This window comes from Lycium ferocissimum, chromosome 4 (genome assembly GCF_029784015.1).
Source record: "Lycium ferocissimum isolate CSIRO_LF1 chromosome 4, AGI_CSIRO_Lferr_CH_V1, whole genome shotgun sequence".
In the NCBI taxonomy this organism is placed as follows: Eukaryota; Viridiplantae; Streptophyta; class Magnoliopsida; order Solanales; family Solanaceae; genus Lycium; species Lycium ferocissimum.
In genome coordinates, this window is record NC_081345.1 from 3,415,809 (window position 1) to 3,430,229 (window position 14,421).

General features: G+C 40.3%; 1 protein-coding gene across 1 annotated transcript; it reads left to right on the top strand.

Moving 5' to 3' along the window:
* The first annotated feature begins 1,642 nt into the window (after positions 1-1,642).
* On the top strand, positions 1,643-2,497 carry LOC132053670 (uncharacterized). The gene is made up of 2 exons (XM_059445783.1): positions 1,643-1,788; positions 2,320-2,497. The coding sequence occupies exons 1-2, from the start codon at positions 1,643-1,645 to the stop codon at positions 2,495-2,497; spliced, it is 324 nt and encodes a 107-aa protein (XP_059301766.1).
* The last annotated feature ends 11,924 nt before the right edge of the window (positions 2,498-14,421 follow it).

Here is a 14,421-nt window from a genome sequence, read left to right on the forward strand (position 1 = left end):
GTTAAGCATCATCCAATCCTCAAAACTCCTTTTCAAAATCATTTATAACAATAGCTACAACACAACACCATATATACTTGCATGCAATACCTCCTCAACATCATTAGCACCACCCAAAAAAAGATTATACTCATGACATTCTAAGAATCATAATTCAAATTAACTTATAGCTCATAATATCCTCAAGTTCATACTTGGACTCTATTTTTTCACTTTTCTTCCTTCAACAACATGGTATAACAATCAAACAACCTTAACCGTGCGTAAAAAGATGTAAAATCTTACCTTAATCACTCAAGAACAAGTCTTGGATCAACTCACTCCACTAAAGTGAGGTCTCCAACATCAACACCTCAGGAAATCTTGAGTTCCACAAACCCTAGCAAGCTTCTTAGCACTTGAATCTCTTGATTCTCTTAGATTTGGCTTAGATTAGTTTATGGACTTAGAGAGAGGGTTTTAGAGAGACCTAGGATCTTATTTGGTGAAATAATGAGCTCAAATGAGGTGAAATGAAATATATAAAGCGTAACTTAAAATCCCGTTAGGCAATTCCACGCTCACTTTGACGAACCGTCAAAATTCCTACGGTCCGTCAACATGCATCGTCAAACTGCCCAGCTACACATGGCTCACTGTGATTGTTTCATGGTGGTGCTCCAGCATTTGACGGGTCGTCAAATAATCTACGGTCCGTCGAAGCGTCCCTATCCAATAAGTTGCTCGTTTCGATTTGTTTGACTCCCAATCCTTATGGAACCTTCTCGGCACTTGTATAACACTTCATTAATCATCCAAGGGGCCCTATAGCTCCACCTTGAGTCATTACTAACCAAATTATAACTCAATTGTTGCGAAATCATCCTAAACATGGCTTACATTCTACTTCCTTCGACAAACTTAATCCCACCGATTCATATGACTTCAAAATCTTAATATACTCACTCAAAGTTATCAAATACTATCCTTAATCTCATAAGGACCTCATGTCCACTTTAGGCTCGCGTTAGTCTACTCACGATTCAAACGACTCAAAATTTCCAAGATGTAACTTTACGGTACTGAATGATGATACCCGAAGGCCACTCGTCACTTCTTATGATCCACTGGAGAGAGCCCTAGTAGATGATGATATTTTTGGTGATTTAGATGTGTTTGAGATGGTGCTGATTCTGCATATTGCGAGCATTTATATTCGTGAGGGCAAGTTTGAGCCCTTTGACCGAAAAATGGGAGTAACTCCGAAGTTGCCAATTAAAGAGCCTCCGAAGTTGGAGTTGAAGCCCCTACCTGCACATCTTAAATATGCATTCTTAGGTGAGGGTAATACCTTGCCAGTGATATTAGTAGCAGAGTTGACCGACGAAGAGGTCAGTGTTTGTCTGGAAGTTTTGAAGTCTCACAAAAGGGCATTAGGGTGGCAGATATCGGATATTCAGGGAATTAGCCCCGCGCTATGCATGTACAAGATACTCATGGAGGAAGATCATAAGCCTGGCACACAGCATTAACGGAGACTTAATCCTATGATGAAGGAGGTTTTCAAGAAAGAGGTAATCAAGTGGTTAGATTCTAGCACTATTTTCCTATTTCGGATAGCAAGTAGGTGAGTCCAGTACAGTGTGTCCTGAAGAAAAGAGGGATGACAGTTGTGACCAATGAAATAAATGAGCTCATTCCAACTAGAAAAATCACTGGATGGAGAATTTGTATGGATTATCACAAGTTAAACGAGGCAACTAGGAAGGATCACTATCCCATTCCCATCATTGATCAAATGCTAGACAGGTTAGCTGGGTAGGAGTTTTATTATTTTCTAGATGGCTATTCTTGCTACAATCAAATAGCTATTGCTCTGGAGGATCAGGAGAACACCACGTTTACATGCCCATATGGCACATATGCCTTCAAACACATGCCATTTGGGTTGTGTAATGCACCCGCGACTTTTCAAAGGTGTATGATAGCTATCATTACAGAAATGGTAGAAGATTTTGTAGAAGTGTTCATGGATGATTTTTCTATAATCGGGAACTCTTTCGAGGTGTGTTTGAAGAATTTAGACCGAGTACTTGCGAGATGTGAAGAGACTGACCTGGTCTTGAATAGGGAAAAGTGTCACTTTATGGTATGAGAAGGTATCGTCCTTGGGCACAAGGTTTCAAAGAGAGGGCTGGAGGTTGATCGTGCTAAAGTGGAAGTCATTGAGAAGCTGCCACCCCCCGTGTCAGTCAAGGGTGTGCGCAGTTTCCTCAGGCATGCAGGATTTTATAGACGCTTCATAAAGGATTTTTTGAAGATCTCTAGTCCAATGTGCAGGTTACTTGAAAAGGAGGTGAAATTCCTGTTTTATGATGCTTGTATCAAGGCCTTCGAAGATCTGAAGAGACAGTTGATAACTGCACCAATAATAATAGCACCTGACTGGAACTTCCCATTTGAATTGATGTGTGATGCAAGCGACAATGCTGTGGGAGTTGTGTTGAGCCAGAGATGAGAGAAAGTTTTTCATTATATCTACTATGCTAGCAAGATGTTAGACGCTGCCCAAATGAATTACACGGTAATCGAGAAGGAGCTGCTAGCTGTGGTTTATGCTTTTGATAAGTTCCGTTCCTATCTTGTTGGGACACATGTTATTGTGTATACAAATCATGCGGCCATTCGCTACTTGTTAAACAAGAAGGATGCTAAACCCAGGCTGATTTGGTGGGTTCTTCTTTTGCAATAATTTGATATTGAGATTAAAGATCGTAAGGGAGCTGAGAACCAAGTGTTACACCTTGTAGCTTTGTACATTGAGATTCGATAGGTGCTAGTTGTTCAACTGTAGACATTGGAGTTATTTTCTAGGATATATGGGATTATATGCGCCTATCTTATGGTTATGAGGGTTTAAGTTCATGTAATAGATCATGGAGGGATTGGAGAAAAAATGGATTAAGGAAATTAAGTTTGTTGGAACTTTGAAGAAAGGATGGTCAAGGTTTCGTATGATAATTTTGGTCTAACTTGAGAAAGTAATATCTCCTAGTATATCAGCAATTTTGGAGTGAAACAAAAGCCCAAATTGAAGTTCAAGATGTTTAGTTTCCAACGCAATAAACCGCGCGTCGATCCGACATCGAAATCAAATGTTATGAGCATTTCAAGACGGACTGCCAGAGCAGGGATTAACCCTACCCAAACACGCCTGGGAGTGGCGCGAACGTGCAAAGGAGCATTGAGCAACTCTACGCATTTGTGAAGGCGAACGTGCCACAAGGCTGCGCGAACGCGCAGAGCAAATATTGAGTCAGTGCCAACCAACTCTAAAACAAGATAAAAAGGGGATTTACACCTCATTTTTCACTCATCCACCCTCCAAACATATCCCAAACCCTCTGGAATATTCGCTCAACTTCCATCCATAAAATTTTAGCGTAAATCAAGTGAAATCTCTGGATTTAAGTTCGGATAGCATATAGTTGTGATTATAGTATCTTATTGCGGTGGATCTTGGCTTGGATTAAAAGTGAATATTGAAGATATTGCGGTTCCAGTGAGAACAAGGTATGAATCTCTCCTTATTTATATTGATTTAGGTTTACTTACGAAGATAGAGCTATTAAATGGTCGTATAAAGAATTAGTTGGTTGAGAAATCAGATAAACATCGTGTGGGATGTTTTATGGAGTATTTTACTGTTGATGATGATGTTGTTGATGTTAGTATTGTTGTTGTTGGTTGTTGGTATTGTGATTTCAGGCTAGGGATATAAACAGGGGAGATGCTGCCCGAATTTCGGCAGATTCTAAAAAGATTTAATTTGAAGGCTTAAGACAAGCATATGACGATAAGCCTAACAATAGTACGAATTCTCTTGAATGTAGATTTACGAGCTTGGGAGGATAAGCATTAAGTAGTTAAGGAGACTAAAAGGTATGTTAAGGCTAATCCCTTTCTTTCTAAAGGCATGATTCTCTTCTCATGATTCCATACATGACTGCCATAATATCCTTATTCCCAAAAATCTAGAAGTTCATGATTCTCAAAGTTCTTATGTTGCAAAAGATGGATGTTTTCTATGATGATAATGATGATTCCATTGCTGGAGATTCCAAAGCTTATCTTTTGATGCTATTATGAGATTATTGAGCTTATTTCATGATTTTCTTGATTTTATTCGTTGTTGTTGATCTCACCTTATGGTAATTGTTCCTTCAAGGTGAGATATAGCGATGATGATTGTTCCATAATATAATTCGGAGGTTACCAACCTTCCGTCACTCCAATAAAGTAGTCGCATTTTTTTGGGCTCTCATGCATGCTATTTATATTATAAATGTATATATGGGATATGAAAAAAGGGCGAGGCGAGGCGTTATATACACATAACCAACTAATCAGTTGGTATACTATGATATTGTCCCGGAGGCGGGATATATAGGTATGGATCGGGCTGCACGTTCCGAAGCAATATATATAATGAAGATATGATATATGGATCGGGCTGCACGTTCCACAGCAATGTCTATATATATATATATATATATATATATATATATATATATATATATGTATGTATGAAAATGTTTTTTTTTTTCTAAAGCAAAGCATGCATGGTATCTGCCTTGAGAGGCAATCAGATGTACAAGTTATCTCTTTATCTCATGTTATATTCCATATCACTTGTTATGTTGTTATTCATGCCTTACATACTCAGTACATTCGTACTGACGTCCTTTCTTGTGGACGCTATGTTCATGCCCGCAGGTTGACATGTAGATGGATCTGATCCTTAGAAGCTTCATCAGCGGAGGTTCAGGAGCACTCCACTTGCTTCGGAGCTACAGTCTATTGGTACTACTCTTTTGTCTATATACTTGGGCATAGCGGAGTCCTGCCCCGTCCTTATGTATTCCTGTATTCTATATAGAGGCTCATAGACAGATGTAGTTAGCTAGACGTCTCATAACCTTATCAGTACATATTGTTGTATAATATTTTAGCAGCCTTGTAGGCTTGTGATGATGGGCATAGTTGTTGATGATTATGTAGAAATATGCCGTTATTTCATGACATATGCTCTTACAGATTATGATAGCCATGAGCTATCTTTGTGGACCACCTAGAAATGATTATGAGATGTATGCTCATAGGTGTTCGGTAGGTTAGCTCCGAGTGCCTGCTATGGCCCTCTGGTTAGGTCGTGACAAAAGTGATATCAGAGCAGTTCGTCCTAGGGTATGTCTACGAGATGTGTCCAGTAGAGTCTTGTTTAAGGGTGTGAAGCACACCACACTTATAAACAGGAGGCTGCGGCGCATTTAGGAATGATTGATCTTTTTTTCTTATCTTAGATGTGCGATAAAGCTATGCTATCAGGATTTCCTTTTTCCTAATCGTGTGTTATGATTTCAGCGATGCCTATGAAGAGAAAAGCAACAGCGGCCCAGAAGGGCATGACAGTGGTCGAAGGGAGGACTGAGCGGGAGCCGCCGATAGATATCGAGGAGGGTGAGTCTCAGAATGAGGTTCCATCTTGGACCTCTCACACTCCACCCATTTCAGGGGAGCAGGAAGGGGCCTTAGCTCCAGCTCCAATATCCCCAGTTCCTTCACCAGATGTGTCACGACCCAGCCCCGTGGGCCGCGACTGGTGCCCTACTTGGGCACCCAAACAGACTTACATACTGACTCGTCATATTTTTATCTAACTCAGACTTTCATATTAATCATCTCAAACAGATTGAAAGCAAATATTATCTTAAGCGGTCGCACGTGCAAAAATTATCATATCATAGTCAGAAGGGGCGGCGGAATACACATCGCCGAACAGATATACACATATACAAACATACGGGCCATTATGGCCGCCATAACAGACGGGACCGCATTAAGACGTAGATCATAGACAAACGAACACACACACATGACCCATTACCCACATATATGACTACAGGCCTCTACAAACCATAACGGAATCACATGACGGGACAGGGCCCCGCCGTACCCCAAATAGTCAGATATACAGAAGCATATATATATCACAAAAGATGTGTACCAATATATGGGCTCCGGAATCAAAAGGAGCACTCTGTAATGGCAGAATGTGTGGCCTACACTGGCAGATCACGAACCTCTGTACCTGCGGGCATGAAACGCACCCCGAAGAAAGGGAGTCGCACGAAAGATGTACCGAGTATGTAAAGCATAGAATACGAAATCCAAACCATAATCCGACATAAAAGGGTACAGGAAGTAAATACCGGACCAGTACATCAAAGTCTGTGCCGAAAGTATATGTATAAGTAATGCAAATCAAAATCATACATAAGGCTCAGGAACGTGGTCACCACTCCGACGCTGGTGCCACAACACAAAGATAACTTCAGAAGGTTCCAAATCTCCGTACAACCCCGAACATAACACATCATCACAACATATCATAAGCCATATCACAAAGATAACTCCATAAGCAGAACCCGGCCCTATGGCGAGGTCTCGAGAACCGTAACACAGCATACAACCGAATATATCATAGTGCGCACGATCACAAAACCGGCCCGGGAACCGACGAACGATATCATAGTAATAGGCACGAGCAGAGTAGTGCGGAAACCATATGCATATACACAATTAAATTCCAAGGCTCGACAAATAAATACATATACATATATATATTAGGATCAGAAAGCTCAAAGTAAGTATCGAGTCTGTCGGAATTAGTATACAAAAGATATGAGCCTTTAAATCTACAAAACTTTCGAAAAATACTTCATAAGTCATTTTCTAAAAATTTATTGTCGTTCACATTTAGGAGCTTTCAAATAACTTATGGAACAAATCAAACGGAGCCTTAAATTCATAGGCAAAATTCCCATCTTTATATCATACGAAAGTAGATTAAGTAAAACAAACGAAGGAGGTCTCGGGACTAGTGGGCCCACCTCGGGTCAAGTCGAGGTGGCGTACGTGATTTACAAACATTAGACTCTATGGGGTCATCCATGAAAGTTTCAAAACGATTCTATCTCATTTGTGCAAATTATGGATGTTCGAATAGTTTTCCAACAAAACATAAGAATTATAATTCAATTACATTGAATGAATAGTACCTAAAATCAGACTCGGATTTCTATGAACAGAATAACCCCCGAGGCTCAAATCCAAACCTAGTACACCTAGGACATGCCAAGAGAAGAAAAGGGATATCTTTACATACCTTATTCGCTCCTTACGCCTCCCCAAATTCAAATCCCGTTTCGTCCAAAATCTACATTTGGTCACATTTACCAAATATTAATCATAAGGTTTAAAAGTTCAATCTTAACCAATACTTGTCTACTCTAAATTTGGGCGACATCTCCCTTATACATACAACATCCCGAGAATTTAACTCGGCCAAAATAATTCAACAACAACACCAACAACACCAACAATCATTACAAAACACAATATAGCATAACTAGTCTTCTTTCCAACATAGTGCAATAGCCTTCATTCCAACTTCACATTTTCAATTCAATACCAACCTTCTCATATTCATTTACTAATCAAGATCACTCCAATACAATTCGGAAACATTTTCATATCATTTTACAAAATATTCACAAAATATACAAAATATACAAATTTTCCACCGAAACCATAATTCATCCGAAACTTCTAATCTTCAACATACATATTCATAACACATTTCCATCTTCCAATTTCATCAACAATAACATAATTTGCACCTTAACAACTTCATTTCCATAATATCATAAAATCATTCTAAAATGACATAACCTTCTACATTCCATTTCAATGCCAACTTAAACCATTTTACCTTCATTTACATTATAAGGATCACAACAACACAACTAACATATTAAACAAAATTAATTCATTCCCATTTCCTCACTAGGCACCACACGGCCAACACTCCCTTTCCAACTTCAACCAAAATTCATTCAACTTTCATTTTCCAATATAAATTCCACCACAACCACAACTAGAATACAACATAAAATTCAACTCATCTCACTTATACATTAACACACACACACGGCCATATATACATATGCATACCCACTTTGCAAACTTCCATATTTCCATAATTTCTACTCATTTCTACATACTACAACATAAACAAACCTTCATAACATAATAAAAAGGAATTAATTCTTACCTTTTTCTCCCAACTTCTTCACTTGATTAAGTTGTTAAATTGATGAAACAAGTGCCCTTTCTTCCAAAATAACTACACCAAGTTGTAAAGGACCCTTGAATTAGTAGGAATACCACAAGAAAATAATTTTAGAGGCAAAATTTTTGAGGGGTGATTTTTGGGAGCTATGGCCGAATGGCCCTATAGTTTTGCTCTTCTTTGTGTTTTGTTTCTCCCTTCTTTGTTTCATGAATCTTCTAATGGATAAATGATCCCTTTATAATTAATTATCACATGGATAATTCCCATGGGCTTGGGCCATTATACCATGGCCGGCCACCCCTTGCAAATTTGGGCCTCATTTTATTTCTTATTTTTTTTGGGCCTAACCCGGTTGGTCCCGAGTTGGGCCTAGCCCACTGACCTTTCGACCTTAAAACATTCATATCTCCTTGTACCGACGTCACCTGGGAACCCACGACCTATGGTTGAAAAGCTAACTCAATTATATACAACTTCTACTTCTTGGTATTTTTCCAAATTCCAAACTTATGATACCGTTTTTGCCCCTCAAAGTCAAGTCACCCAAAAACATTTTCTTATAAATATTCGTTTGGAGGGCTTCCACTTTGATTTGGCCCAAGGGTCCTTCATGAGTTGTGTTTAACTTTACATATGTGATTCATATAACTTTTCACATGTTCCAAAAAAAAATCTTGACGTGTGGGCCCCACCTCAGCCTACAAACAATCCGACGTTCAAAAATACGGGATATAACAAGATGCCTCAGGCCAGCAGATGAGAGAGGCCATTTAGTTGCTGACCCAGTTAGTCGTCGTTCAGGCCCAGAGGCAGGGTGTGGGCCAGTGTGATAGAGCGGTCAGTGCAAGAGCCCGTGATTTTATTAGCCTGAACCCTCCAGAATTCATTGGGTCAAAGCCGGATAAATACCCACAAAGTTTCATAGATGAGATGTTGAGGACACTATGGATAATACATGCTTCTAATGTTGAGTCAATGGAGTTAGTCTCTTACAGATTGCGAGATGTGGCCGTTTAATGGTACAACACCTGGATATCTTCTAGAGGGGAAAATGCACCTCTCCCGTTATGGCAAAAGTTTATAGATGCTTTTCTCCGGCATTACTTTCCGCCAGAGGTTCGACGGGCCAAAGCTGACAAGTTTTTAAATCTTAGACAAGGGAATATGAGTGCTCGAGAGTACAGTCTTCGCTTTAATTCCTTGGCAAGGTATTCTCCAACCATGGTAGCTGATATGGGGGACCGCGTACACCAGTTTGTGAGTGGTTTGGGGCCACATCTGATTAAGGAGTGCTTGACGGCCTCACTTCAGGATGGGATGGATATTTTTCATAGTTAGACCCATGCCCAGAATCTGGATGAACAACAGCAGCAGCAAAGGGGTGAGCATGGTTATGATAGAGGTTATAGTAAGAGCGTCAGATCTTCAGGTACTGTCAGTGAGTTCAGAGTGGCCCAGAGGCAACATCATTCTGGGCACTCAGGCCATTCAGTGGCTAGTGCACCTCCTCGATTTGCAGGCAAGAGATTTGATCGTCCCATTTATTTTGGACCAAGTCAGAGTTCCAAAGTTTTGGGTTCCCAGTAGAGAGGTGAATCCGGTCAGATGAGGCCGCACTTACCACGGTGCAATTAGTATGGTAGGCCACATTCTGGACAATGCCGCTTGGGTTCAGATGTGTGCTATGCCTGCGGTCAGATTGGTCATATGATGCGTGCCTGTCCATTGAGGAATGTCATAGATAAGGTTCAGCCCACGAGATCAGCAGTCGGTTCTTCATAATCGGTATGCCTTGTAGGTCAAGGTTCGCAGGTGCCGGAAGGTCGTGGTAGAGGCAGAGGGGGAGCATCCAGTTCAAGTGGCCCTCAGAACCGAATCTATGCATTAACCGGACGGCAGGATCTCGAGTCTTTCCCTGATGTTGTCACAGGTATATTATCAGTATCCCTTCATGATGTATATGAATTAATCGATCTAGGTTCTACTTTATCATATATTACTCCATATTTTTCCAATCGTATTGGGGTTAAACCTGAGCCAATCAAACCTTTTGATGTGTCTACACCTGTAGGGGACCCAGTGGTAGCTAGGCGGGTATATAGGAATTGTGTGGTTGTAGTTTGCGACCGTCATACTATGGCTGATTTATATGAGTTAAAAATGTTAGATTTTGATGTTATTATGGGTATGGATTGGATGGCCTCTTGTTACGCCAATGTTGATTGTAGAACAAAAATGGTTCATTTCCAGTTTCCGTGAGAACCAGTTTTAGAATGGAAAAGTAATACAGCGTCCCTGAGAGGTAGGTTTATTTTCTATCTCAAAGAGAGAAAGATGATTGCTAAGGGCTTTATCTATCATTTAGTCCGTTCAAGACACAGAAGCAAAACCACCAACTCTTAAAACTGTCCCAGTAGTGAATGAGTTTCCAGATGAGCTTTTCGGTCTTCCACCAGAACGGGAGATTGAGTTTACTATTGATGTATTACCAGATACTGAGCCCATATCTATCCCTCCTTATCGAATGGCCCCTACGGAATTGAAGGAGTAAAAGGAGCAATTAAAAGATTTGCTAGAAAAAGGCTTTATTAGGCCTAGTTCATCGACGTGGGGAGCACCTGTGCTGTTTGTAAGAAAGAAAGATGGTTTCTTGCGGATGTGCATTGACTACAGGCAGTTGAACAAGGTTGAAGATAAAGAATAAATATTCACTCCCAAGAATTGATGATTTATTTGATCAGGTGCAGGGTGCCAAATAGTTCTCAAAGATAGATTTGAGATCGGGATATCATCAGGTGAGAGTTAGGGAGGAGGATATCCGAAGACAGCCTTCAGAACTAGATATGGTCATTACGAGTTTCGGGTGATGTCGTTTGGATTGACTAATGCACCGGCAGTATTCATGAATTTGATGAATAATGTGTTTAGGCCTTTCCTAGATCTATTTGTGTTTGTGTTTATCGATGACATCCTAGTGTACTCTCGATCTGAGGCAGAGCATTCAGATCATTTACGTACTGTCCTTCAAAATCTTCGGACCCGAGAGTTGTATGCTAAATTTTTAAAATGTGAGTTCTAGCTGAATTCTGTAACTTTTCTGGGGCATATCATTTCAGATGATGGTATTCGGGTGAATAACTAGAAGATCGAAGCTGTGAAGACTTGGCCAAGGCCTACAACACCTACGGAAGTTCGTAGCTTTTTGGGGTTGGCCGGTTATTACAGGAGATTTGTAGAAGAATTTTCTTCTATTCCTCACCACTGATGAAGCTGACTCAAAAATCAGCTAAATTTCAGTGGACGAACGCGTGTGAGCGCAATTTTCAGGAACTGAAGGGTAGATTGACTTCGGCCCCAGTCCTGACACTTCCCGAAGGATCGGAGGGCTATGTTATCTATTGTGATGCTTTAGGTGTTGGGCTAGGTTGTGTGTTGATGCAGCATGGCAAAGTTATTGCTTATGCTTCAAGACAGTTGCGGAAACACGAGAAAAACTACCCGACTCATGACCTAGAGTTGGCTGTGGTTATTCATGCACTAAAGATGTGGAGACATTATTTATATGGCGTTCATGTCGATATTTATACAGACCACAAGAGTCTCCAATATATTTTCAAACAGAAGGAATTAAATTTGCGGCAAAGGCGATGGTTGGAGTTATTGAAAGATTATGATGTGAGTATCTTATATCATCCTGGAAAGGCGAATGTAGTAGCTGATGCTCTTAGCCATAAATCCATGGGCAGCTTATGTGATGTTCAGCCGGAGAAGAGGGAGTTAGCTCGTGAGCTTCAATGGCTAGCTTGCCTAGGAGTTCGCTTGATGGACTCAGGCAATATGGGAGTTACCATTAGGAACTCAACTGTTTCGTCATTGGCAGTTGAGGTGAAAAAGCGCCAATATGAGGACCCCACGCTAATTCATTATAGAGATACACTTCCTCAAAAGAAGAAGTCCCCATTTGAGGTTCTTGCAGATGGAGTTCTCAGGTATCAAGGCAGATTATGTGTCCCTAGTGTTGCAGGGCTACGTCGACAGATTCTCGTTATTTTGTTCATCCAGGAGCAACAAAAATGTATCATGATCTCAAGTCAATTTATTGGTGGGATGGAAGAAAGATATAGCAGAGTTCGTGGCTCAATGTCCCAATTGCCAGCAAGTGAAAATTGAGCATCAGAAGCACGGAGATTACTACAAGTTATAGAGATTCTAACTTGGAAATGGGAGGTAATTAATATGGATTTCATCACAAACTTGCCTCGTTCTCAGCGCAAGTACGATTCGATATGGGTAGTTGTGGATAGACTTATGAAGTCAGCTCATTTTCTACCAGTCAGAACTACGTACTCAGTAGAAGATTATGCAAAGCTATATATCAAAGAGATAGTACGACTTGATGGTGTTCCAGTATCCATTATCACTGATAGATGAGCACCATTTATAGCTAATTTCTGGAAGTCCTTTCAAGAAGGTTTGGGAACTCAGGTGCATCTTAGCACAGCGTTTCATCCACAGACCGACGGACAAGCTGAGCGTACTATTCAGACACTTGAAGATATGTTAAGGGCATATGTGCTAGATTTTGGAAGTAATTGGGATGATCATTTGCCTCTTATTGAGTTTACGTACAATAATAGTTACCACTCCGGTATTCAGATGGCCCCGTATGAAGCTTTATATGGGCGAAAGTGTAGATCACCAATTGGATAGTTTGAAGTGGGAGAGACAAAACTAGTAGGGCCAAATTTGATCTAGCAAAGCGGTGGAGAAGGTCAAGCTCATTCAAGATCGGTTATTAACAGCTCAAAGTCGTCAGAAATCCAATGCTGACAATCATCGACGAGACTTGGAATTCCAAGTTAACGATTGGGTATTCTTGAAAGTGTCGCCGATGAAAGGTGTAATGAGATTTGGCAAAAAGGGCAAGCTTAGTCCCCGGTATATTGGGCCTTACAAGATTGTGCGCAAGGTAGGCCAAGTGGCTTATGAATTAGATCTGCCTGCAGATTTGGAGTCATTCCACCCAGTTTTTCACGTGTCAATGCTTCTCAAGTGTGTTTGAGATCCTTCCAGAATTGTACCTGTAGATGATGTCCAAGTTGCGGAGAAATTGTCCTATGAAGAAGTACCCATTGCCATACTAGATAGGCAAGTTCTGATTGTCACGCCCCAAACCATGGCCTGGGCGTGACACGACAATCGGTGCCTGACTGTCTATGACCGAGTGAACACATGGCTGCTGAGTCTAACAGTTGTATCATGAAAGCATGCAAGATATAAAATGAACCAAGAGAATATTCTAACTCCAATATAATAGAGGATGCGGATATAAATGTTGTGAGGCAAAATCAACATAACTGACTAATGACTGTGTCTATGAAACCTCTATGATGAAAATACTGTAAGAATAACTAGGTTAAGACAAGACCCTGACATGCCTCAAATACTAATGAACTAACTACTACTCGAAAGCTGGAAATAGACGGGAAGCCCTGAATGAGAGGGGCTCACCAACTAGCTGATGCACTCAAAGTGCTAGAAGCTAAGCGGCTATTGTATCCTCCTGAAAGTCAAACTCTGCACCGTGAAGTGCAGGCCCATGCATAAGGACGTTAGTACATTTGAATTGTACAAATATGATAAGCAATTGAAGCAATGATAAGGGATAAATGAACAATAAAGCATAATGAAACTGAATACTCATATCATGAGTTGATCTATATAGAAACCTCCTGTGCAAAATATCATGTAACTATGGCCTCAGGCCCAATAAATAATGAGGTCTCAAAGCTATGGCCTCAGGCCCAAAAATAATTACTTATGCATATGAATCATAACTATGGCCTTAGGCCTAATCAAACATGAAGCAACAGGCGTAAAACTGACTACTGGCTCTGTAACCTGACTGATGACTTAGACCGCATTCTGAGACTCGTAGATTGAATTACAAGTCTTTTAGATTAAGCTAGGGTCCATAGCATGCATAACAAGTATGAACATAATCAGAAAACTGAGCTCTAACCTTAGGTTATGAAAATCAAGAACTAGGGCAAAATCATGAACTGGCTGGATTTCTAAGAATTATGATAATTAAGGTATGAGGATGATAAACAATGTTCCTCATATAGATAGTATGCTTAACATACCTGGAATTGCTCCCAACTTAAATAAAATACTTGAACTTTGAAGAAGATTTCCAAAATCTTGAATTTTCAAAATCTTGAATCTTGAACCTTGAACCTTGA